At 43.0% G+C, this 22,915-nt stretch overlaps 1 protein-coding gene across 5 annotated transcripts in view; it reads left to right on the top strand.

The window, feature by feature from the left end:
* EXOC3L2 (exocyst complex component 3 like 2) overlaps window positions 1-22,915 on the top strand; it is a 619,764-nt gene that overhangs the window by 442,528 nt on the left and 154,321 nt on the right. For all 5 annotated transcript variants that reach the window (XM_085625593.1, XM_085625589.1, XM_085625592.1 and 2 more), the window contains exons 4-6: window positions 9,777-9,891; window positions 11,138-11,248; window positions 22,151-22,251. In XM_085625593.1, coding sequence (XP_085481719.1) covers window positions 9,777-9,891; window positions 11,138-11,248; window positions 22,151-22,251 — 327 coding nt within the window. The remainder of the gene's footprint in view (window positions 1-9,776; window positions 9,892-11,137; window positions 11,249-22,150; window positions 22,252-22,915) is intronic.

The following is a 22,915-nucleotide window of genomic DNA, read 5'->3' as shown; positions in this document are numbered from 1 at the left end:
CCCTCCCCCCAATCTGCCTTCTGCCTGTTACCATAGAAACAGCTCATGGAACACTGCACTGAGCTCACAGGTCACAAGTTCAGCACACAATGTTACTAAACAAGGCAGGAAGTGTGCTTGACTTTTCAACATATCAGCTTATCATATATAATGTTCCTTACAATCTGTTTTTGTTAACCAATAAGAATCATACCTTTAAAAAACAGAAATATACACCCTACCTTTCAGTGTAGAAAGTAGTCATACAACCAATGATTTCTTGTCTTTTTAAAAAAAACATTGCCGTGGATCCACGCACCCAACGCGTGAGAATCCGTGCACCCAACGCGATAGGATGCGCGCACCGTGCGCGCATTTTGCCGTTTTTTTTTTTAAAAAAGGGGGCCCCAGGGGGTCCTTCTGGGACCCCCTAAGCACCTCTAGAGGGTCAGAGTATTTCCACTCTGCCCCCTTTATATGTTTTACACACTTATTCCCCTTGCTTCTTCAGCCTCGCTTCTACCGAGGCAGAAAATGGCTGCCAACAGTTCCTGGTTTCGAATGTAGAGAGACACTCGACAGCCAATTAGCATTCAGCGCGCGATCGGGAGGGTGCGCGCTTGGTTTGGGGAGGGTGAGCTTACGGTGTGTGTAGGGTGCGCGGATCCTCCGCGGCCATAGATATTTATGTACTTTTAACTCTAATTTTCTCAGGAACTACTGAACGGATTCACACCATATATGCAAAAGGCACGAGTCCGAACTGAGAACTACCTCTTTGCCAAATTTGGTGTCATTCCATTCAGCGGTTCGGGCTGTAGCTGCAACAACAAATCCTATGGGAAATTGCATGGGGAAAACGCGTTTTGGGACCCCCCTTTTTTTGTCAGCCCCCGCTTGATGAATGACCACGAAACTTTCAGGGTAGGAGCGGAGCGGAGCTGGCCAAAAGTTTGGAAAATTTCGCGAGGATTCATCAACCGGCACCAGACTGATTGGGAATAGAATGTTGCGGATTTCCTATGGAAAATAGATCCTAACTATAACTACCTACTGGCGACCGCCAGTAGGTAATATATGCTTCAAATTCCAAAAAACGGAATGTCGACGCCGCGTCGTTTGGAAAGTTACTTTAATGTCAGCTGAAAAGAGTCAGACGCGTTTCGCCTGCCCAGCAGGCTTGCTCACTAACAACTCCAATAAAGTTTTACCACCATTTAAACTTGTGCATATGTTCCGTGTCACGTGATAAACTATAACCATAAAAAGCGAAGACATACTCATAGTTCTTTGGTCATTACATGCATCGATCTCATTCCATTATTTCATATGAGGTTCTAAATTGTGTACCCATTATTGGACAATTGAATATATATAATTACCAGCGACATAGTGACCCATGTAATTGAAAAATAGCCCGATTTGCTGGACATAAATATAATTGATAGTTCTTTGTTATCATCATTGGTATCTCTAGTGAGATTAATCGCTGTACTTATATCACAATCGAACTGGTCACTGATCTCGTTCCGATTATATCAACATTTCTGACATATTCCGCCCCAGTGGGCCTCCTTATAGTTTGTCCAAATTCGTCGCTATTTTTATCAATTTCATTACAAACTGTATAATACAGCGCCTGTGCGCAAACCTCTCTGATATACTTTTTATCTTAGATATGCGATGTTATATAGCATGTTCCATCACACCGAGTTGTCTTCTCCGTTTTACATACAAGTGAAAAGGACACAAAAATAGAAATAATTGAAAAATACAGGATCATAAGGATAATTCATAAATATGTATAAAAATCTTCTTCCATATTTAACCCCATAGGGGTTTTTGTATTGAGTCTGATAATGTAACTCGATTCCAGCCTACGTAGGGTTCTCTGTCGATCACCCCTCTAATGTTGACTGGCACAGCATCTATAACAAAGTATGTCAAACCATTCACATCTCTGTTGTGGAATTGATTAAAATGACGGGCAACCGAGTATGATTGTTCTGCATTCTTTATGGCTCGCAAATGTTGTAGCACCCGTTTATGTACTTGAAGATTTGTGCTGCCTACGTACCTCAGGCCACAAGGGCACTGAAGCACATTGACAGCAAACTCTGTTTTACACGAAAATTGTGCTTTGATTTTCTGTTCCTTCTTTGTAAATCCAGGTAAATAACTGATGGTATTTTTGTTAAAAGTACAGGCCTTGCATTTCGTGCACTTAATGAACCCATCTTTCCTGGTTAACCATGTTCTATTAACCTTGGATATTCTGTCAATTGGTAGCATGTTACTTACTAATGCTTGTTTTAACGATCGTGCCCTTCTAAAGGTGATAAGAGGTTTTCTCTGAACACATTGTTTCAAAATTGGATCATTCCAAATGATGTGCCAGTGTTTCTGTAGAATGAAACGTAGATCTTTATGTTGATTATTGAACGTAGTAATCATTCTACATTGGGAATTCCCTGTTTTACTGCTACTCTCCTTCTTGCTGGAATTGAAGAGTATTTCTTCTCTTGACTGTTTTGTTGCTCTATGCACAGATGCTGCAATACATTCCTCTGAGTATCCTCTTGCAGTAAATCTACTCTTGAGACACTTAATTTCTACCTCCAGATCTTCCTTGGTGCTACAATTTCTTAATGCTCGAATACACTCTCCATAGGGAATGCTTCTCACCAGATTAGCCGGGTGGAAACTCGTTGCATGCAGTAACGTGTTTCCATCAGTGGGTTTACGAAATAGTTTAGTGTGTAGTCTCTCTTGATGGATGTAAACTGTCAGGTCTAGAAAATTTACTTCTACACTACTAATAGTACTAGTGAATTTTAGATTTAATTGATTGATTTGTAGTTTCCTTACCAACTCTTGGGCACTGGTAACATCTCCCTTCCATAAAATAAATAAATCATCAATATAGCGACTCCACTGAATCACATTGTCTTGCCATTCTCGTGGGAACTGCGGCTGGACCACCTGCTCCTCCCACCAGCCCATATGCAAATTAGCATAACTGGGGGCGAAGCCGGTGCCCATCGCTGTACCACACTTTTGATGATAAAGATCTTCACCAAAAAGAAAAAAGTTGTTTTCTAGGCATGTAGCGATCATGGATAGTAGCATCTGTGTGTGGTGCCAAAGTTTGGCAGGTCTCTCTCCTAGGAAATGTCAAACTGCATTTAACCCATCCTTGTGACGTATGCTGGTATATAAAGTCGTCACATCTATTGTCATTAAAAGAAAGTCAGGTTCCCATGGTACATCATATATCCTTCGGAAAAAATCTCCTGTATCTTGGATAAAAGAAGGGAGCCTAGTGACTAAAGGATTTAGAAAAGAATCAACAAATTTGGATGTGTGTTCAAAAGCACTATTAATGGCTGAAATAATAGGTCGGCCTGGAGGATTTGTTAGATCTTTATGCACTTTGGGGATTAGATAAAACACTGGTATGGTAGGATTGGATATTTTCAAATACGCCCATTAATCCTTACTAATTAAACACTGCCTGTGCCACTCAAGCAACTGGGTATTATAGGTGTTAAAACTATCCTGCATACAAGCATTTTGGGTTTTAGCATAATTTCCTCTATTGCCCAATTGCTTATTGGCCTCCATCAGATATTTGTCTTTACCCCATAGCACTAAATTTCCACCTTTGTCCGCATTGCAGACAATACATTCTTTATCATTGGCGAGTTTCTCAACTAGTGCATAATACTCTTTTGTTTGCTGGGTAGAGGGTTTTTTCTTAGAATTTATTCGGGTATACAATTCTTTCACCTCATTCACAACTAAGTCACTGAAAACGTCTACAGAGTCCCTTGATGTTATTGGCATACATTTCGAAGGCAATTTGAAATTTGTTGTCTCACTTCCCCCAATTTCAAGTTGCTCTTCCTGGGCCAACTGAATTGCCTTGTTTGATGTACTGGGCAGATCTTGCACGGCCAACTCATTACTGAATACAATGTCTTCAGTTTGTAGTTCCCGTATGTCGACCATCAGATTAATGTCACTCACCACCAACTCCCCCCCATTATGAACTTCTTGATTAACATCAGATTTGACTGGTTTAGTGGGGGCCATTGCAAAGAACTTCTTCAACTTTAATGTCCTAGCAAATTTAAACAGGTCTACTCTGGTGGCTGTATAGTCCATGTCCATTCTTGGACAAAACGAAAGACCCAGTTTCAGGATTTTGCTTTCAGCATCTGTGAGTTTAGTGGAAGGGAGGTTGATAATTGTATCATTATTGTCATCATTCATTTGTTGTTTTTGGACTTCGATTTCCCGTTTCCTGGTGTATAGCTTGGCGCCTTTGTGCCTCATCCTCCTCTGCCTCTTCCTCTTGGTGGTTTGAGATCTGTTTGGGGTCTCGGTCTTAGATTGAAACGTCTTCCCTCCCTTAAAAAATCAAACTCATCAATTACCGAAGGGACTGATGTCATTCTGGCATTGGATGGTCCTTCTTCCAGGTCAGTATCAGGCTCTGAACTTGGTACACTGCTCAAATCCGATTGTTGTACTTGCATGTTTGGACCACTTGCATTCATCCTTTGTCGTATCATGTTGTCGAATTTCCTGGCAAAGGTATACATTTGACCCCTGTCGTAATCAATTTTATCCCGTAAAAATCCAAATCGGTTCCAAGTTTGCTTCTGCAACCCACCACCTCCTGAGCGCAAGGCGCGTCGGCGTTAACGGACCTCCGAAACCCAGTCCAACAATATGCTTCCAATACCGAAAAAACTGAATGTCGACGCGCGTCATTTGGAAAGTTACTTTAATGTCAGCTGAAAAGAGTCAGACGCGTTTCGCCTGCCCAGCAGGCTTGCTCACTAACAACTCCAATAAAGTTTTACCACCATTTAAACTTGTGCATATGTTCCGTGTCACGTGATAAACTACAACCATAAAAAGCGAAGACATATTCGTAGTTCTTTGGTCATTACATGCATCGATCTCATTCCACTATTTCATATGAGGTTTTAAATTGTGTACCCATTATTGGACAATTGAATATATATAATTACCAGCGACATAGTGACCCATGTAATTGAAAAATAGCCCGATTTGCTGGACATACATATAATTGGTCACCGATCTCGTTCAGATTATATCAACATTTCTGACTTATTCCGTCAGAAATGTTGATATAATCGGAACGAGATCAGTGACCAATTCGATTGTGATATAAGTACAGCGATTAATCTCACTAGAGATACCAATGATGATAACAAAGAACTATCAATTATATGTATGTCCAGCAAATCGGGCTATTTTTCAATTACATGGGTCACTATGTCGCTGGTAATTATATATATTCAATTGTCCAATAATAGGTACACAATTTAAAACCTCATATGAAATCGATGCATGTAATGACCAAAGAACTACGAGTATGTCTTCGCTTTTTATGGTTGTAGTTTATCACGTGACACGGAACATATGCACAAGTTTAAATGGTGGTAAAACTTTATTGGAGTTGTTAGTGAGCAAGCCTGCTGGGCAGGCGAAACGCTGTGACTCTTTTCAGCTGACATTAAAGTAACTTTCCAAACGACGCGGCGTCGACATTCCGTTTTTTGGAATTTGAAGCATATTGTTGGACCGGGTTTCGGCGGTCCGTTAACGCCGACGCGCCTTTCGCTCAGGAGGTGGTGGGTTGCAGAAGCAAACTTGGAACCATATATATATATATATATATATATATATGATGTAAGTTACGCATATGTAGAGTTAAGAATACCAAGGGCCTAATTTATGAGGAAGTCACACAGTGCAGCACAGCAAGTCAACATGCACTGCCACAATGTGGGGCAGGGGAAGGGCAGGAATGTGCCATACTTAAATCAATACGGTGCATCCCTGTCCTTTCCCTTGCACTGGTGCCCTTTTGGTAGCCTAGCGCTAACGCCGGCACGCTTGCACCATGGTGCAAGGGTGCTTGTTGCGTGCAGGAGTGTTTTTATGCAGGAAGGGGCACCTTCCTGCACAAAACCAATCCTAGGAGGCATATTCCTCTTTCTATGTAAGCTGCAGAATGCAGGAAACATGGAAAGAGAAAGAAACCAGGAGAAATAGAGATATTTTGCCTCATACCCGCCTCCCCTGGGAAGGTGTACATTTAGGTTTACAATCTGGGGATGCGTCAAAATTCATGGGAGTTGTGTGGGAACACTCACAAAATGCCTACCCATGACATAGTAATGCAACACAACAATTTGCACTGTATTGAGTTACTCCAGATTTTTAAAGTCACTCAGAGCAATGCAAAGTGGCTTTGCATGGCTTCAAAAATGTGTCTTACGGTTTGCGTCCTTCTTGCCCCATGTTTTGTGGTGAAAGAGCAACACAAAAAACCTCCTAATTAGGCCCTCAAATCTATACTTACCAATCTATATCTACCTGCACAATATTTGGGTTTTTAAAGATTTTGTTATAATTTTCTTGTAGTGGGATATTTCTGAAGCCAACATTCTGACATACAGTCATTCACCATTAGTCTGTTTGTCCGAAATGTACATGTTGTCTTTGAGGAACCTTGATAAATTGATAAATGAAGAGCAAACGTAAATGAAGAACATGACAGATAAAGTGCCTCAAACAAATCACAGACAAGTTGTCATCATAGATTAAACCTCACCGTAGACTGTATTGCCAGAGACAGTTTCAGAGATAAGGCTTTATAAATAATCATAAATCCTTTCAAAAATATCCCCAAAAGATTATTTGTTTACATTAAAATCCCATAGATAAAACTGCATAGATTAAATGTCTCTTTATACAATGCATTACATAGATCAAGGGCCAGATGGACGCCTTAAATTGCATGCACAAATGGGTTTGCGACCAGTTTGCGCATGCAAAATGGTCCAGGGCCATGTACAGTTCCTAAATAGCGAGTCACAATTTATTTGCGACTCGCTTTGCATGAATTGCTAATCGCTATTAGGAAGGAGTCAAAGCAATGTATGAATGTTTTGTGACCGCAATTGTGGTCGCAAAACACTCGCAAATTACCACCGTCTTCAAGAGAGTGGTAATGCAGTCGCAATTTGGAAGGGGTCTCCAGGGGACCCCTTGCACTTTGTGACTGTCTCCCAAAAAATTTTTTAAGGGCAGGCAGTGGTCCCAGGGACCAGTACCTGCCCTTAAAATATTAAACCAAAACGTTTCATTTTTTTTTTTTTAAATGCATCCCATTTTCCTTTAACCCCTTCAGTGCCCGCCCCTTTCCCCGCCCAGTGCCGGCCGTTGCATTAGCGGGCGGGGTCTATGACGAGCTGGACTCGTCATGGGCACAGCGCCACCGCGGCCCATGACGAGTCCAGCTCGTCATGGGCACTGAAGGGGTTAAGGAAAACGGACTGCATTTAAAAAAAATAAATGCTTTATTTAAAAGCAGTCCCAGACATGGTGGTCTGCTGAGCCCAGCAGGCCACCATCCGTGGGAGGGCCTGTCATTCCCAATGGGCTCGCAAATTGCGAGAGGTTCATTAATATTCATGAGCCTCGCAATTTGTGACCCCATTTGGAATCGCAAACAGTGTTAAACATACTGTCGTAAATGCCAAAAAGCACCTTGCAAATTGAGAGTCGCAAATGAGTCGTAATTTGCGAGGCCTATTTTGCAGGTCGTACATCTGGCCCAACATGCCTAATAGAAATGCAAACTGTCAATAACGCTCAACACAAAAAAAACGCTCATAAAGCTTGCCAATGAATAAAATATCAGCATTGATTATGCACCTACCCAGATGAAGATTCTTACCACCAATAAAGTTTGTGCCTGTAGATAAAACTCCTGTTTAGTGGACAAAATTCTTACTAGAAAAATACTCTCATCCTGTAATGAAAGTCTTCTCTTTTAAACTTAGTTTCTCTCTTGAAGACACATAATCTTCCGAAGTGGACCAAACTGTCAGTGAGTAGATGATGCTCACTCCCCAGGTTGAAGATCCCCTGCCAAACTCTTGGCTCTCCCGCCATAGACAAACTTGTCTCCCATTGAGGAAACTATTAGTATGTTGAAATTCCAGTTCAAAAGACAAAGCTCCATTTCACTAAACAGAGCTTTCTTTCCATTATACATGGTCCCCTGTCACAGACTTAGATCCCATTGACAATGATTCCTACTCTCCCATGGACGTAGTTATCCTCAAACTAATCAAGCTTCCCATTCACTCATAAAGCCTTTCACCAGGCGAGGAGTCTTCCCCACTGTAGAGGAGGCTTCTCTTCTGTCAACAACCCAAAGTACCAAGGTTTCCTCCAATGGACAAAGCTCCACTCCCATTGGCTCCCTTCCCATAAGATCCACTGACCTAAAGTCTGCTTCCACAGCAAAAGGCGCGACCCACACAAGGCATAGCTATTATAGACGAAGATCCCCTCCAATGTGCAAAGGTCCCATCCCATTAACGAAACACCAGCAAACGAACCTTCCCTCCCATAGACCTACCACCCCTCCTGTAAACAAAGTTCCCCCCCCTTCTAAATGAAGGAACTCCCTTCCTATAGATGAAATTAACCTTGCAGACATAGCGCCACAATTTCCATTTTGTAAAGTACCGCCTCCTATATGGGCAGGTTGCAGATCTAGGATAAAATTCCGCTACTACTCCAATAGAAGCAACTCAATATCCCATCCAGAGTGCTCCCAGTTACCAGATTAAGTTTGGAATATTTAATATTTTCAGAAACAAATTCAACAGGAAGTTTGACTTCCCAGAGATGACTTCATTTTGTGTAAAACTAATGATAATAGCTTGTTTTTATGTTGTGCTTTCTTACCTCATGTCCGCCATTAATATAGGCAGAGCTGCATTGTTCAACAGGATAGTAATCCTAAAAACCGTGACTATGATATGGTACAGGAATGAAGAAACTCGCGGTCACATAAGTAAGCATTTGTTTTGCTTATGTGACCAGGAGATGATGGAAGAGCTTACTATCAGAAGCAGTGGAGACACAATCTTTAAATTAGTTCTAATGGCCCTGGATCAGCCGTTGGACAGCAATAGTAGTAAATTGGACAGGAAGTGAGAAGCTTTAAGATTAAGTAGTGTCTTTCGTAGGCAGGCCAGTGCTGAATGTGTGCTGTTGGTTGCAGGTGGGGAGAATGTGCTATTTACTGGGGACTAGGACATATTTTTTCTCATAAGACTTTCACTCATAGCAGGGAAGAGTAAAAGGAGAAAAAAGGAGGTGAAAAACAAAAAAACAGTGACAAAGGAAGAAAGCAAGAAAGAAACAGAACCTGCAAGAGTGAGATAAAAGGCCAAGGAGTGTATGGTGGTGGTTGAAAAAGGCAAGAGGTGGATTCAAGACAAAGAAGCCTTGGTATTCGGAAGCCCTGGTGTTTGGCTGTGCCAGCTGTTGGCTTCAGAAAAACCTTTGAGCTCCAGCTCTTATTATTTTAGAAATTAAGCCCCAATACAGGGATTAGGGAGTGAGGATGTGTTCCGGTTGGTTTGCGTAACACAGGCCCCCTCAGCCCACACAGTGCGGGGGGCCCCCAAGTTCCAGGGGCCCCCTCAGCACAGTACTCTTTCCAGAAATCTCCTTAAGGAGTCCAGAGGGGGGCCCTGCACGTGCCTTTCAGGGGGCCCCCTCAAGTTTCGTTACACCTGTGGATTATTCTCATTTGCTGTGAAATGCTGTGATTTCATTTTGCAGTACCAATGCACTAGACATTATTGCCAATGGTATGTTCACTGGTCTAATGGTGCTATGTTGGTGTCTGTGTGTGTCCTTCCTGATTTATGTTTTGTTCTGTTCCACAGGGAAGTGCTCGGACGTCCAGAGATTGCGTCTTTGGCTAGTCTTCATCAGATGGGTCCTCTGCTGGCCCCAGAGACCCGGATGGACTTGGAGGATAAGTGTGTCAGTGCAGTCCAGGTAAGGGCCTTCTTCTATGAGCAGAGAGTGTCTGTCCTGAACTGTTTCTATTGTTTTTCTGCAACCTTATACAACAGCATTAAACTACTCTCAAATTCTTGATGGAAGATAATTTATGCAATTTATGAATCTGATTAGAGCCTGTAGCGTAAATACCAGATTCTAAATCTAGTAATTCCCTGCTACAACATATTATCAGTAGGAAACAATTATTGGAGGGTGGATTTAAAAGAGGGTGGTGTAAGTGGGTGGCAGGACACCACCTTTTTATAAGCAAATTGGTGGGAGTGAATGATAAATAGAGCAGGTGGTGAGGGTGGGTAGCAGGGTACTAAGTATTTTTATAATGTTTTGAGAGAGAGATACTGCTGTGGCTGGTGTGAGAGGGTGATAGGGTACTGGGTATTCCTTTTAATGAGAGGCAGGGAAAGTGATGTCCAGAAACTGGTGGAGACGTGTTGTCGATATACTGAGGCAGGTGAGGCCATGTTATGTACGACTTTCCCTTGACTCGTTTTCTCCTGCATAGCTTTTGAATGGCAGGGATAGATAGTTTGGGCTGGCCATGCATAACATAAAATTGTATCGAAGGGTTCTGAGTGATAGCAAAGGCAACTCAAATTTTTCTCTCGTTGTACATTTCTTGTAACTCAGAACCCCTTGTTGAAAAACATTCCTGTTATTAACAGATACCCATCTGTAATTGTATATATTCTATCCAGTATTGACTTCAGTAATGTAATGTTTATAAATGTAGTTGCGATAGAGACATTACTACAAAGCTGAAATGCCTTGCTACCAGAAAGCTGATAATTCACATCCTCAGATTGTCCTCTAAACACAACGATTTCAAATTGTTACAAACTCTAGCAATTACAAGAGCTATATCCAAGGTGAGCATTGTGTAATACCAGTACCATACGTGCATAAAATAGTTAGTTTAAAGAGCATAGGGGATTCGCTGCAGTAACTTTTAAAGTAAAGAGTGTAACAGGTAAGTGATATAAAGTGAGTGACAAACAAATGGCTGTTTTTTCTATTGGTTTCTGTAATTACTGTCCATAAACATGTATATTTTAGCCAAACAAATCAAATAAAATCTTTCATGGACAAAGTGTAGCAGTGACGCAAGCACCTCTTTCATTTAGACAATTCCTGATCAAAGTATTTCCATTCATAGTGGGACAAACCCATGCAGTGTTCACTGATCCTTTGCAGTTCATCTATCTCTGCTTTTTTGCTCCAGGCAAAGGTCACTAGCTCTGTAACTAAAGATCTCCAAGCTGAGGAGGAGAAGTGGCGGCAAGAGACAAAACTTGAGGAATACTACAGCAGCCTTTCTCACAAAGTGATCTCGGTGAGTGAAACGCACAAGAACGCCACTGATCAAAGAATGTCAAGCCATTTCAAAAATTGGAGTCCTGGAATATTACTAACACAATGAATAAACAAAAAATATGCCTTGAAATCAGGTTTATGTTATTACTGCAAAATAATTTGATACATTTGCCTGCAAATTCATTCTGACAAATGTAATGATACCATGGTGCGTATTGATTATTCAAATCATGACGGTAAAATAAGAATTCAAATAAAAAAACGCGAAAAATAGAATTACCTTAAGAGACTTCTTATACATTGACAACCAACGTCATAGTAAAAGTGAATGAATTTGGGCTAGGGGACCCCATAGAATCTCACTTTTTTACTTAAAAAATGCAGAAATGAAAAAAATTAACAGATTGTAATCACTCAGTGCCAAAGCCACTAAATAAAAACTTCGGGGTCCAGTGAGGAAGAAATAAAATAATACATTTTGTAAAAAAAAAAATGACGGCATCTCAAAAAGTAGTAGATGGAACACAGATAAACCACAAGCAAAATGTTGAAGTCATAAAAGTAAAAAAAAAAAAACGCAGCTAAAAGGAAAAACATTTTTATTCTGTTAAGGTTTTTGCAAAGTAGTTTTTCGTCTTTTAAATTCACTTTTAGGATTAAGTGGTATTTTTTAGAAGTACTTTGGGTTTCTAACACCTTTGTCTTTACCCTCAATATTAGCATTTTTTCACAACTAAAAACGAACTGAAGAGCAAAAGTTTTTCTTTTTGGGCAAGGCAGAACAAGCTTACAATCGACTTTAAAATAACATTTCTCTATGCCTGCATATATGTTCACTATGGTTCGTTGTTATTGAATTAAGAATCTGCAGTGCAATATGCACATTTCACCCCTCCCGAAATGCATTCTTCGGCAACATTACTTGTCGCCATGAATCTTATAGTAAACACGCACTGGTAAGGCCCACATGTCTGGCTTTAGCATGTAAGACATGGAAACACAGGCATTCAGAAATGTTGTTTAGTGCATTAAAACCAGACCTGTTGGCGGTGCTAAGGGTTGGCAAACGTGTGTTTGAGCTATTGGCATTGTAAATGACAATGCCTTTTATTTATGTTTTGGGTTTTAAAACATAAATAAAAGGCATTGTCATTTACAATACTAATGGCTTAAACTCTCGCAAATGCGAGACCTATTGCATTGCAATAAAGGGCCTTCTCGACCGCTTGTTAGATTGTAAATATCAGAGGTAGAGACGGGCATGCTACGTCTTCAAAGTAGTGATAAATAGTGGAGTGAAGAAAATGTGTAAGTGTTGTAAATTACACAGACACAAAGGGCCTTATGTAGGTGGGCTTGCATTTACCACTTCATAAATACCGAATCATACCGATTCGGTATTTATGAAGTGGTAAATGCTATGTAGGTAATTGGTCGGTAAATATTACCGATTCGGAGTAATTCGGTAATTACCGAATCGGTATTTACCGAATCGGTAATGAGGCATACCTTCCCATTGATGGGAAGGTATGCCTCATTACCGAATCGGTAAATACCGATTCGGTAATGGGGGAGCACATGCAAGGGTGGCAGGGTGTCACATTGACACCCTGTTGCACCCCTGATTCGGCCATGTGTGCACATGTGGCACACATACATGCCCTGAGGGCATGTGTGTCTGCCACATTGCACACATCTACGGGCAAAATAATGCATTTACACACATATTCGTCATTTACCACCAACTATTAGTTGGTGGTAAATAACGAATCCCCACACACACCACACAGTCCCCCTACATCTGATTTCTGTATTCGGAATTTACCGAAGCGGTAAAATTACCGAATCGGTAATTTTACCGAATCGGTAATTTTACCGAATCGGTAAATTCCGAATACAGAAATTCTCCCCCTACATACCAAAAGCCAAAATACCGGTCGGTAACGGTATAATTACCGAAAATCGGCCGTTACCGACCGGTATTTGGCTACCTACATGAGGCCCAAAGTGTGAAGTGAGAGTTAAATATGATCTGAGCTATAAATAATAACAAAGCGCTCCAACACCTTTCGCTCTGTGATTATACTGTTGTGGCTCAGTAGGAGGAGCGGGGGGGCTATTTCCTTCCCTCTCCATGATTTGAGTGTGCAGTGTGGCATTGCGTAATGTCATTGCTATCTTTGGCCTAATAAAAAGACTCCAGCTGTAGTAGGGCTCTGGCTTCACCTCTTGGTGCAGGGCGGTCTGTGCTTTATGACAGGCATGGAGGGAGGGAGGGATGGTCTCGGCTGCAACTCCGGACCTGTACAGTGCCCCTTCGATTACTAGTGAGCGAGAGGTGCTAAGGTGTTGGTATTGTTATTGGTGGTGGTGGTATTGGTATTGGTGGTGGTAGTAGTGGTGGTGGTGGCATTTGTATTGGTGGTGGTATTGGTGTTGTGGTGGTGGTATTGGTGGTGGTATTGGTGTTGGTGGTATTGGTATTGGTGGTGGTATTGGTGTTGGTGGTATTGGTATTGGTGGTGGTATTAGTGGCGTATTGGTGGTGGTGGTGGTATCAGTGGTGTTATTGGTATTGGTGGTGGTATTGTGGTATTGTTGGTATTGGTGGTATTAGTGGTGGTGGTGCTATTGGTGGTGGTGCTATTGGTGGTGGTATTAGTGGTGGTATTGGTGGTGGTATTGGTAGTGGTATTGGTGGTGGTGGTATTGGTGGTATTGGTGGTAATGGTGGTATTGGTGGTGGTGGTATTTATGGTATTGGTAGTGGTGGTGGTGGTATTGGTGGTGGTGGTATTGGTGGTGGTGGTGGTGGAATTGGTGGTGATGGTATTGGTGGTGGTATTTGTGGTTTATGTTGGCATTGGAGGTGGTGATGGTGGTGGTGGTATTGATGGTGGAGTGTGCAGTGTGGCATTGCGTAATGTCATTGCTATCTTTGGCCTAATAAAAACACTCCAGCTGTAGTAAAGCTCTGGCTTCACCTCCTGGTGCAGGGCGGTCTGTGCTTTATGGCAGGCATGGAGGGAGGGTGGGATGGTCTCGGCTGCAGCTCCGGACCCGTACAGTACCCCTGCTATTACTAGTGAGCGAGAGGTGATAAGGTGGTGGTATTGTTATTGATGGTGCTATTGGTATTGGTGGTGGTGGTATTGGTGGTAGTAGTGGTAGTGGTGGTGGTGGTGGTATTGGTGTGGTGGTGGTGGTGGTATTGGTATTGGTGGTGGTATTAGTGGCATATTGGTGGTGGTATTGGTATTGGTGGTGGTATTGTGGTATTGGTGGTATTGTGGTATTGTTGGTATTGGTGGTATTGTTGGTATTGGTGGTATTAGTGGTGGTGGTGCTATTGGTGATGGTATTAGTGGTGGTATTGGTGGTGGTATTGATGGTGGTATTGGTGGTGGTATTATTGGTGGTGGTATTGGTGGTGATGTGGTATTGGTGGTGGTAGTGGTATTGGTGGTGGTGGTGGTATTTATGGTGTTGGTAGTGGTATTGGTGGTGGTATTGGTGGTGGTGGTATTGGTGGTGGTGGTGGTATTGGCAGTGGTATTGGTGGTGGTGATATTGGCGGTGGTATTGGTGGTGGTTGTAATGGATTGTGGGTGGTGGTATTGGTGGTGGCGGTAATGGTGTTGGTGGTATTGGTGGTGGTGGTATTGGTGGTGGTGATGGGGGTGGCATTGGTGGTGGTGATGGTATTGGTGGTGGTTTTGGTTTTGGTGGTATTGGTGGTGGTGGTAATGGTGGTGGTATTGGTGGTGATGGTATTGGTGTTGGTGGTGGTATTGGTGGTGGTGGTATTGGTGGTGGTATTGGTGTCGTGATGGTGGTATTGGTGGAGGCGGTAGTCTTGATGGTGGTGGAATTGGTGGTTGTGGTATTGGTGGTGGTGGTATTGGTGGTGATGGTATTGGTGGTGGTGGTATTTGTGGTGATGGTGGCATTGGAGGTGGTATTGGTGGTATTGGTGGTGGTGGTATTGGTGGTGTTGATGGTGGCCGTGGTGGTGGTATTGGTGGTGGTAGAGGTGGTCGTATTGATGGTGGAGTGTGCAGTGTGGCATTGCGTTATGTCATTGCTATCTTTGGCCTAATAAAAACACTCCAGCTGTAGTAGGGCTCTGGCTTCACCTCCTGGTGCAGGGCGGTCTGTGCTTTATGGCAGGCATGGAGGGAGGGAGGGAGGGATGGTCTTGGCTGCAGCTCCAGACCCGTACAGTGTCCCTGCTATTACTAGTGAGCGAGAGGTGCTAAGGTGGTGGTATTGTTATTGGTGGTGGTGGTATTGGTATTGGTGGTGGTGGTATTGGTGGTAGTAGTGGTGGTGGTGGCATTGGTATTGGTGTTGGTATTGGTGTTATGGTGGTGGTATTGGTGGTATTGGTATTGGTGGTGGTATTAGTGGCGTATTGGTGGTATTGGTGGTGGTATTGGTATTGGTGTTGGTATTGTGGTATTGGTGGTGGTATTGTGGTATTGCTGGTATTGGTGGTATTATAGTGGTGGTGGTGCTATTGGTGGTGGGGTATTGGTGATGGTATTGGTGGTGGTATCGGTAGTGGTATTGGTGGTGGTGGTGGTATTAGTGGTGGTATTGGTAGTGGTATTGGTGGTGGTAGTGGTATTGGTGGTGGTGGTATTTATGGTATTGGTGGTGGTGGTATTTATGATAGTGATATTGGTGGTGGTGGTATTGGTGGTGGTGGTATTGGCGGTGATGGTATTGTTGGTGGTGGTATTGGTGGTGGTGGTATTGGATTGGGGGGTGGTATTGGTGGTGGCAGTAATGGTGTTGGTGGTATTGGTGGTGGTATTGGTGGTGGTGGTGCTATTGGTGGTGGTGTTTTTGGTTGTGGTGGTATTGGTGGTGGTGGTCTTGATGGTGGTGGTATTTGTGGTGATGGTGGCATTGGTGGTGGTACTGGTGGTATTGGTGGTGGTATTGGTGGTGGTGATGGTGGCCATGGTGGTGGTAGAGGTGGTGGTATTGATGGTGGTGGTATTGGTGGTAGTGGTGGCATTGGTGGTGGTGGTATTGGTGGTGGTGGCATTGGTGGTGGTGGTGGTATTGTTGTTGGTGGTGGTATTGGTGGTGGTGATGGTATTGGTGGTGGTATTGGTGGCATTGGTTGTATTGGTAGTGGTGGTATTGGTGATGGTATTGTTGGTGGTGGTGGAGGTGGTATTGGAGGTGGTGGTGGTATTGGTGGTGGTGGTGTTGGTGTTAATAAAAGAGACATTTTGAAAACAACTGATCAGGTGGCTTTAGTGTAGATGACATGTAACACAGATGTGCTGTTGTCAGCTTCAACCCATAAGCACACGATTATGTGCTACCTAGAATTCACATGACTTAATTTGCTAATCGTTTCTAAACCCATTTTATTTGGGGGGTTGAAACAGACATGAGATAATGCCGGGTTAAAGTGATTGAAAGCGGCACCATGTTATGGGGGCAGCCGTGGTGCTTAAAAAACACACAAGCGGTTTTAGCTGAAGCAGCGCATCTCTGGCCTGCAGTAAGAGAAACTCAATAAAGTAAATAGTGCTTACAGACTAAATAACAGATCCCGTGTAACAACCGAAGTAAAAGGGCCAGTCGCATTGGGAGGTTACACATGAAGACAAGGCCGTACTAAGGAGGGACTAACAAGCCTATTAACGAATCTGAAGGCAGCATCTACGAAAGACAATGACACAAGCCAATCAAAAATATGGCATAGTGGGCATGGCTTCTCTCCCATACTCTACTGCAGCAGTCTCGCAGACCTAAAAAGGCCAGGCTGTGCGCATTCTGCCTTTCTCAGATTTCCTCAAGGTTGATGAGAATCACTTTTTTTCCTGCTTACTTTTTTAGGCACATCTAAACATTTATGAGGAAATATACCTGATGAAAACGTATCCAGCCAACAAGATTGCAGACTATTAACCTCACAAATATGTTTTAGAATTGCAGAAATATCCACTATTTGAGAAATTGTTGTCTAGTAATATTAACTTTTTTTAATGTAAGCATGAGATTTTTTTCCCACTTTGTACTGACATTGAATTCTCAGTGATGTTATAGCTCTATTATTTAACAATCTCCACGTCCTAGGTTGCCTTGCATGTTAAAAAATCTTGCTTACATTTCGTTGCTAGTTGTAGTTTAATAACTCTGCTTCAAAATGCTACTTTTGCCGCACACTTTCCATCTACTTATGTTACTAAAACTGCAGTGCATTGAATTATAGCACTTCAGTAGTTGACAAAACAATCCACACACCTCTCGCTAGTTCCGCACGGCTTAACCAGGCTTGGTTCTTTTTACCCACGTTTTTTCTTCACATGTTATGTTTCTATAAAACGCATGCATTTCTCTTGTACACGTTCTTGGGAAAGACTTCATTCTCCTGTGCTTTCCTTACCTTTCACATTGAATGCATTTGCCTGATTGGTGGACGTTCGTGCTGATTTGTAACACATTCAGACATGATCCACATCATGGTAGTGGTGCATAACCTTTAGAAATAGATATACAGTTTATTTATGCTGATTTTCTTGTACATTCCTTTCAGAATGTCAAGTCAAGCTCTTAAGGCATCCACAGTCATTGTGGGAGAAGCACTGACACAGGGAGAGATTGTGTACACTTTATGACAAAAAATGAAGAGCCATAATACAAAATAAATATTTATTGTTTCGTGTGCTTGTTTGCATTTCTGCATACTAGGGTTTGAGAGCACAAATATTTTAAATGTCCACTATTTAACATATAGCAGACTATGCGTTTGATGGAAAGGAAAACATACTGAAGGAGGTCTCGATCACTGCCCTCAGCATGCCTTGCCAAAGCCAATAGGTCTCGCCTATGTGAAAGCTATTGGCTTTGGCAATGTGTTTTAGCCAAGTTGTGCACCCGTGTAGCTGCTGTTCAGCATGGCTCAAAGAGGTAGGAAAAGACACGCGCATTCCCGGAAGCGCCGCCCCGTAAGCTTGGACAGTATCAAATGAAAAACTTTAATGGATCCAACATATCACTGCGGACCTAGAAGCTTATGAACAAACTAAAATTGTGACTTTCATATATTTTGCGCTATCTTGCATCTTTACGAATGTGGTTGATCTTCATATCAGAGGTCTTCAGCCAACTCTTATCAATGCACTTCAAGATATTATAATCATTTCCGCGGCTAAAGTTAGGAATATTATTGGAACACCTGTGTCTCCAATTTTTAAGTTCATCCGCCTTTGTGAAAGCAACTCTATTGTGTATATCCTATTATAAGAAACTGGTACTTGATTAGAAAAATATTCAAGAATTATCATTGTCCCTTTCTCAGTGGCATATTTTTCCTGACGAAGGCACCTGTGTGTGCCGAAACGCGTGTAGAATCCATTCCAGTCAACCAAAAATCTGTGCCACACTATTTTTATGTAATCTGTGTAACATTAATTATTATTTATATATTATTGTTCACAAACCTTTATATGTCTGTATACTTTTGAGCGTATGATTGACAGTGTGCATGTTTGATACGTTAGCCCTTGCAAGAATGATTATATTGTTTTTATATATTTTTGATGTATATTAAAAACTGTTTTGTACTTTTGCTATAATTATTATCGGGTCTGAGTTCTCATTGCCAGTATGTATTATCATTTTTGCATTGTTCTCTTGTTGTTTGGTTTCCTTAATTCTGTACAATTATTGTGAATTCCCTACATTTAGGAACCATATCCTCAAAGTAGGGGGCCCTTCTCTTTACATTTATTAGCCAAGTTGTGTACCAGTGTAGCTGCTGTTCAGCATGGCTAAAAGTGGTGTGGAGTGGGTTGGGATGGGGCAGATTGGATTGGGTTAGAGTGGAGTGTGGTAGATTGGTGTAGAGTGGAGTGGGGGTAGAGTGGGGTAGAATGGAGTAGAGTGGATTGGGGTAGATTGGAGTGGGGAGAGATGGGTAGATTAGCGTGGTAGATTGGAGTTGTGTAGATTGAATTTGGGTAAATTGGGGTAGGGTGGGGTAGATTGGAGTGTGATATATTGTGGTAGATTGGAGTTTAGTGGGGTAGATTGAGGAAGACTAGACTGGGGTGAATTGGGGTAGATTAGTGTGGAGTGGGGTAGACTGGAGTGTCGTGGGGTAGATAGGATGGGGTAGATTGGATTGAGGTAGACTGGGACAGAGTAGGGTAGACAGGAGCAGAGTAGAGTAGATTGGGATAGATTGGAGTGGAGTAGGTTGGAGTGGGGGGTGGGGTAGAATGGGTTTGAGTGGGGTAGAGTGGAGTGGGATATATTGGGGTAGAGTGGGGTGCAGTTTTATTGGATTGAGTCGGGTACATTGAAGCGGGGTAGATTGTAGTGGAAAGGGGGTAAAGTAGAGCGAGTTAGATTAGGGTAGAGTGGGATAGATTGTGTGTATTATGGTAGGGTAGATTGGCGTGAAGGGGCTAGATTGGAGTGAGATAGATAGGAGTGGGGTGGTTTGTAGTGGGGTAGATTGGAGAGGAGTGGGGTACTTTGGGGTAGATTCAAGTGGAGTGGGGTAGATTGGAGTGGAGTGGAGTTGAATAGAGTGGTAGGGGTGTAGATTGGGTGGGTTTGATTGGAGAGGGGTAAATTGGGTTAGGGTTGAGTAGATTGATATGGAGTAGATTGGGGTAGATTAGAGTGGGCTAGATTGGAGTGGGTGGATTCAATAGGGTAGATTGTAGTAAGGTCGTTTGGGGCGGAGTGATGTAGGATAGATTGGAGTGGGATGGAGTGGGTTAGATTGGATTGGAGTGGGTAGATTTGAGTGTTAGTATGGAGTGAAGTGTAGTAGAGTAGATTGGGTAGAGTAGAATGGAGTGTGGAAGATTGGGGTAGAGTGGGTAGATTGGGTTGATTAGAGTGGGTATAGTGGGGTGGGGTAGAGTGGGCTGGGGTAGGGTGGAAGTAGGTTGGGTAGATTGGAGTGGAGTCTAGTTTGGAGTGAAGTGGTGCAGATTGTTTGGATTAGAGTAGGGCAGATTGGAATGTAGTGGGGTAGATTGGAGTAGAGAAAAATGAAGAAGGATGATTTGGAGTGGGGTAGATTGCAGTGAAGTGGTTTGAAGTGGGGTCTATTGGAGTGGGGTCTATTGGAGTGGGGTATATTGGGGTGGGGTAGATTGGGGAGGGATAGATGATTTTAGTATGAAAGATTGGAGTGGATGGGGTGGGGTGGAGTGAATTGGGTTATACTGGAGTGGGGTAGATTTGAGTGCAGTGTGGTAGATTGGAGTGAAGTGGGGTGGGGTAGATTTGGGTAGAGTAGAGTGGAGTGCAGTGTGGGAGATTAATATGGGGTAGATTGGAGTGGAGTAGATATGGTCGATTGGTCTGTGGTAGATTGAAGCGGGCAGATTGCGGCAGACTGGAGTGAGTTAGATTGTTCTAGATTGGAGTGGGGTAGATTGTGGTGGAGTTGGGTACATTAGAGTGGAGGGGAGTTGAATATATTGCACTAGAGTTTGAAGTGGGGTAAATTGGAATGGGGTAAATTGGACTTGGGAGATTGGAGTGGAGTGGGTTGGATTGGGTTACGTTACAGTGGGGTGAACTAGGGTAGATTGGAGTGGGGAAAAATTGGGGAGGGGTAGATTATAGTAAGGTTGATTGGGGTGGGGTAGATTGGAGTGGGGTGGATTGGGGTGGAGTGGGTTAGATTTGAGTGGAGTGAGGTAGATTTGAGTGGAGTGGGGTAGATTGGAGTGAAGTGGAATAGGGTAGATTTGGGTAGCATGGAGTGCAGTGCGGTCGAGTGAAGTGGGGTAGATTGGAGTGCAGTGGGGTAGATAGGGTGGACTGGAGTGTGGTAGATTGAAGTGAAGTAGGGTAGATTTGAGTAGATTGGAGTCTGGTAGATTGGAGTGAGGTAGATTGTGGTGGAGTGGAGTAGTGTGGAGTGGAGTGGGGTAAATTGGACTCTGATAGATAGGAGTGGAGGGGGTAGATTGGAGTGAAGTGAGTTGGATTGGGGTACATTGGAGTGTGGCAAATTAGGGTAGAGTGGCGTGGAGAGGTGTAAACTTGGGTAGATTGGAGCAGGGGTGGGGTTGATGGAGTTAGATTGAATCGAGTGGGATAGGTTGGATTGGAGTAGATTGAGTGGAGTGGGGTAGATTGAAGTGGAGTCGGGTAGATTGGAGTAGAGTGGGTTGGATTGGGGTACATTGGAGTGGGGTGGATTGGGGTAGATTGGAGTAGGGTAGACAGGAGTAGATTGAGGCAGATTATACTGGGGTAGATTGGAGCGGGTGGGGTTCTCGACCGTGCCCATGAAAAGGAGGAGTAGATATCTACTGAGGCTCCATCCTCTGCCACGGTGAGGCTTGAGACCGCTCTCTGGATGGCCTGCATACTGCGGGATTCCTAGTCTAGCCATGAGCAGCAGGGAGAGGTGCAGTTTAAGGGAGCTATGTGTGGGCTAGGGATGTCCCTTAAGAAATGACAGCACCCTCAAGGACCCTTAAGACCTCTCTTAAACTGTACACGTTACATATACGTAATGAGAATTAATCCAATGGTCGAAAGTCTAACACATTATTCCGAAGGTCACAATTTCCCAAAATTACATTATCATTGCTGTTTGTCGTTAAAAGATGCTTTGGATGAATACAGTCACAAGACTCCCTTCATTAGCTCACCTCCTACTAACCGTTCGATATTGTTTGAATGATGGGTATTTTTTAGAAGACATTAGAAGGGTTGGGGTAGGGACATTATAATGAAACCTGCTGATCTGACAAGGTAAATGCCTTAATAGCAGAGCAGCTTGGCGACAATTGCTGGTAGTATCTGGAGGCTGAGGATTTTAAAAAAGTGTACCGAAGATGCAACATGTCCCCATGAGCACTGGAGGAGAAAAAACCCATCTCATTGAAGTATCTTCCTTTCCCTTCCTTGGCAGGCACTCAGAGTTCACGTTGATCGAGCTCCCACGATCACATCAGAATTTGGGGCTCGGATAGCGGATTGCTGCCTGAACATTTTGACTGACTTCTTAAAAAGGTAAGGTGTATGCTTGTGCCCTTAATTTGTAAGTTGTGGCTGGTACATGCGCAAAGAAAATATTATTATCTGCTTTCCACTTATTTCTTTGTGTGGTTGTGGTAGCTCTGTCAGAGAATGGGATTTCTGAGTAATTCATAATTATTCAATATTGTCCTTTTGTATTGGGAAAGTTAAAATACAAGAAAGGACGTTTAATCCTTTGGTGATAATCTTCGTTCATTTAGTGCCCACAGCTTTGTTGGTGCATCTCAGAAGGTGTTTGTTTATTATTTGTATTGTTCTCAATACCACCCTGAGGCCGTCTCAGACTGCTGAGTGGTGCCGGAGAAATGGAAAAGAGGAGCCAGAAGCGACATCCTGTTATTCTTCATGATGGTGAAACATGGTGTGGGATGGATCACCAGGATCAGAAACCAATGGCCACCGATCGCTTGATTGTTAAAGATAAGCAAGTGCCTATGGAGAAGCAGACCCTGGGCCAATGCTATGGTAGCGCCCAAGGGGCATGGGCTGACCCCACTCACAGGTCCATGCTGGGAAGCATTGATTGTTCACGTTCATGATCCTGGCCAGAGCAGGTATATAGACCATCAGCGTCTGTATTATTGTACTGCACTCTTCACAGCATAAATATTATGCTTGGAAGAGGAGCAGAAGTGAG

Source organism: Triturus cristatus, chromosome 9, assembly GCF_964204655.1.
Source record: "Triturus cristatus chromosome 9, aTriCri1.1, whole genome shotgun sequence".
Classification (NCBI taxonomy): domain Eukaryota; kingdom Metazoa; phylum Chordata; class Amphibia; order Caudata; family Salamandridae; genus Triturus; species Triturus cristatus.
This window is presented reverse-complemented; position numbering and strand designations above follow the sequence as displayed.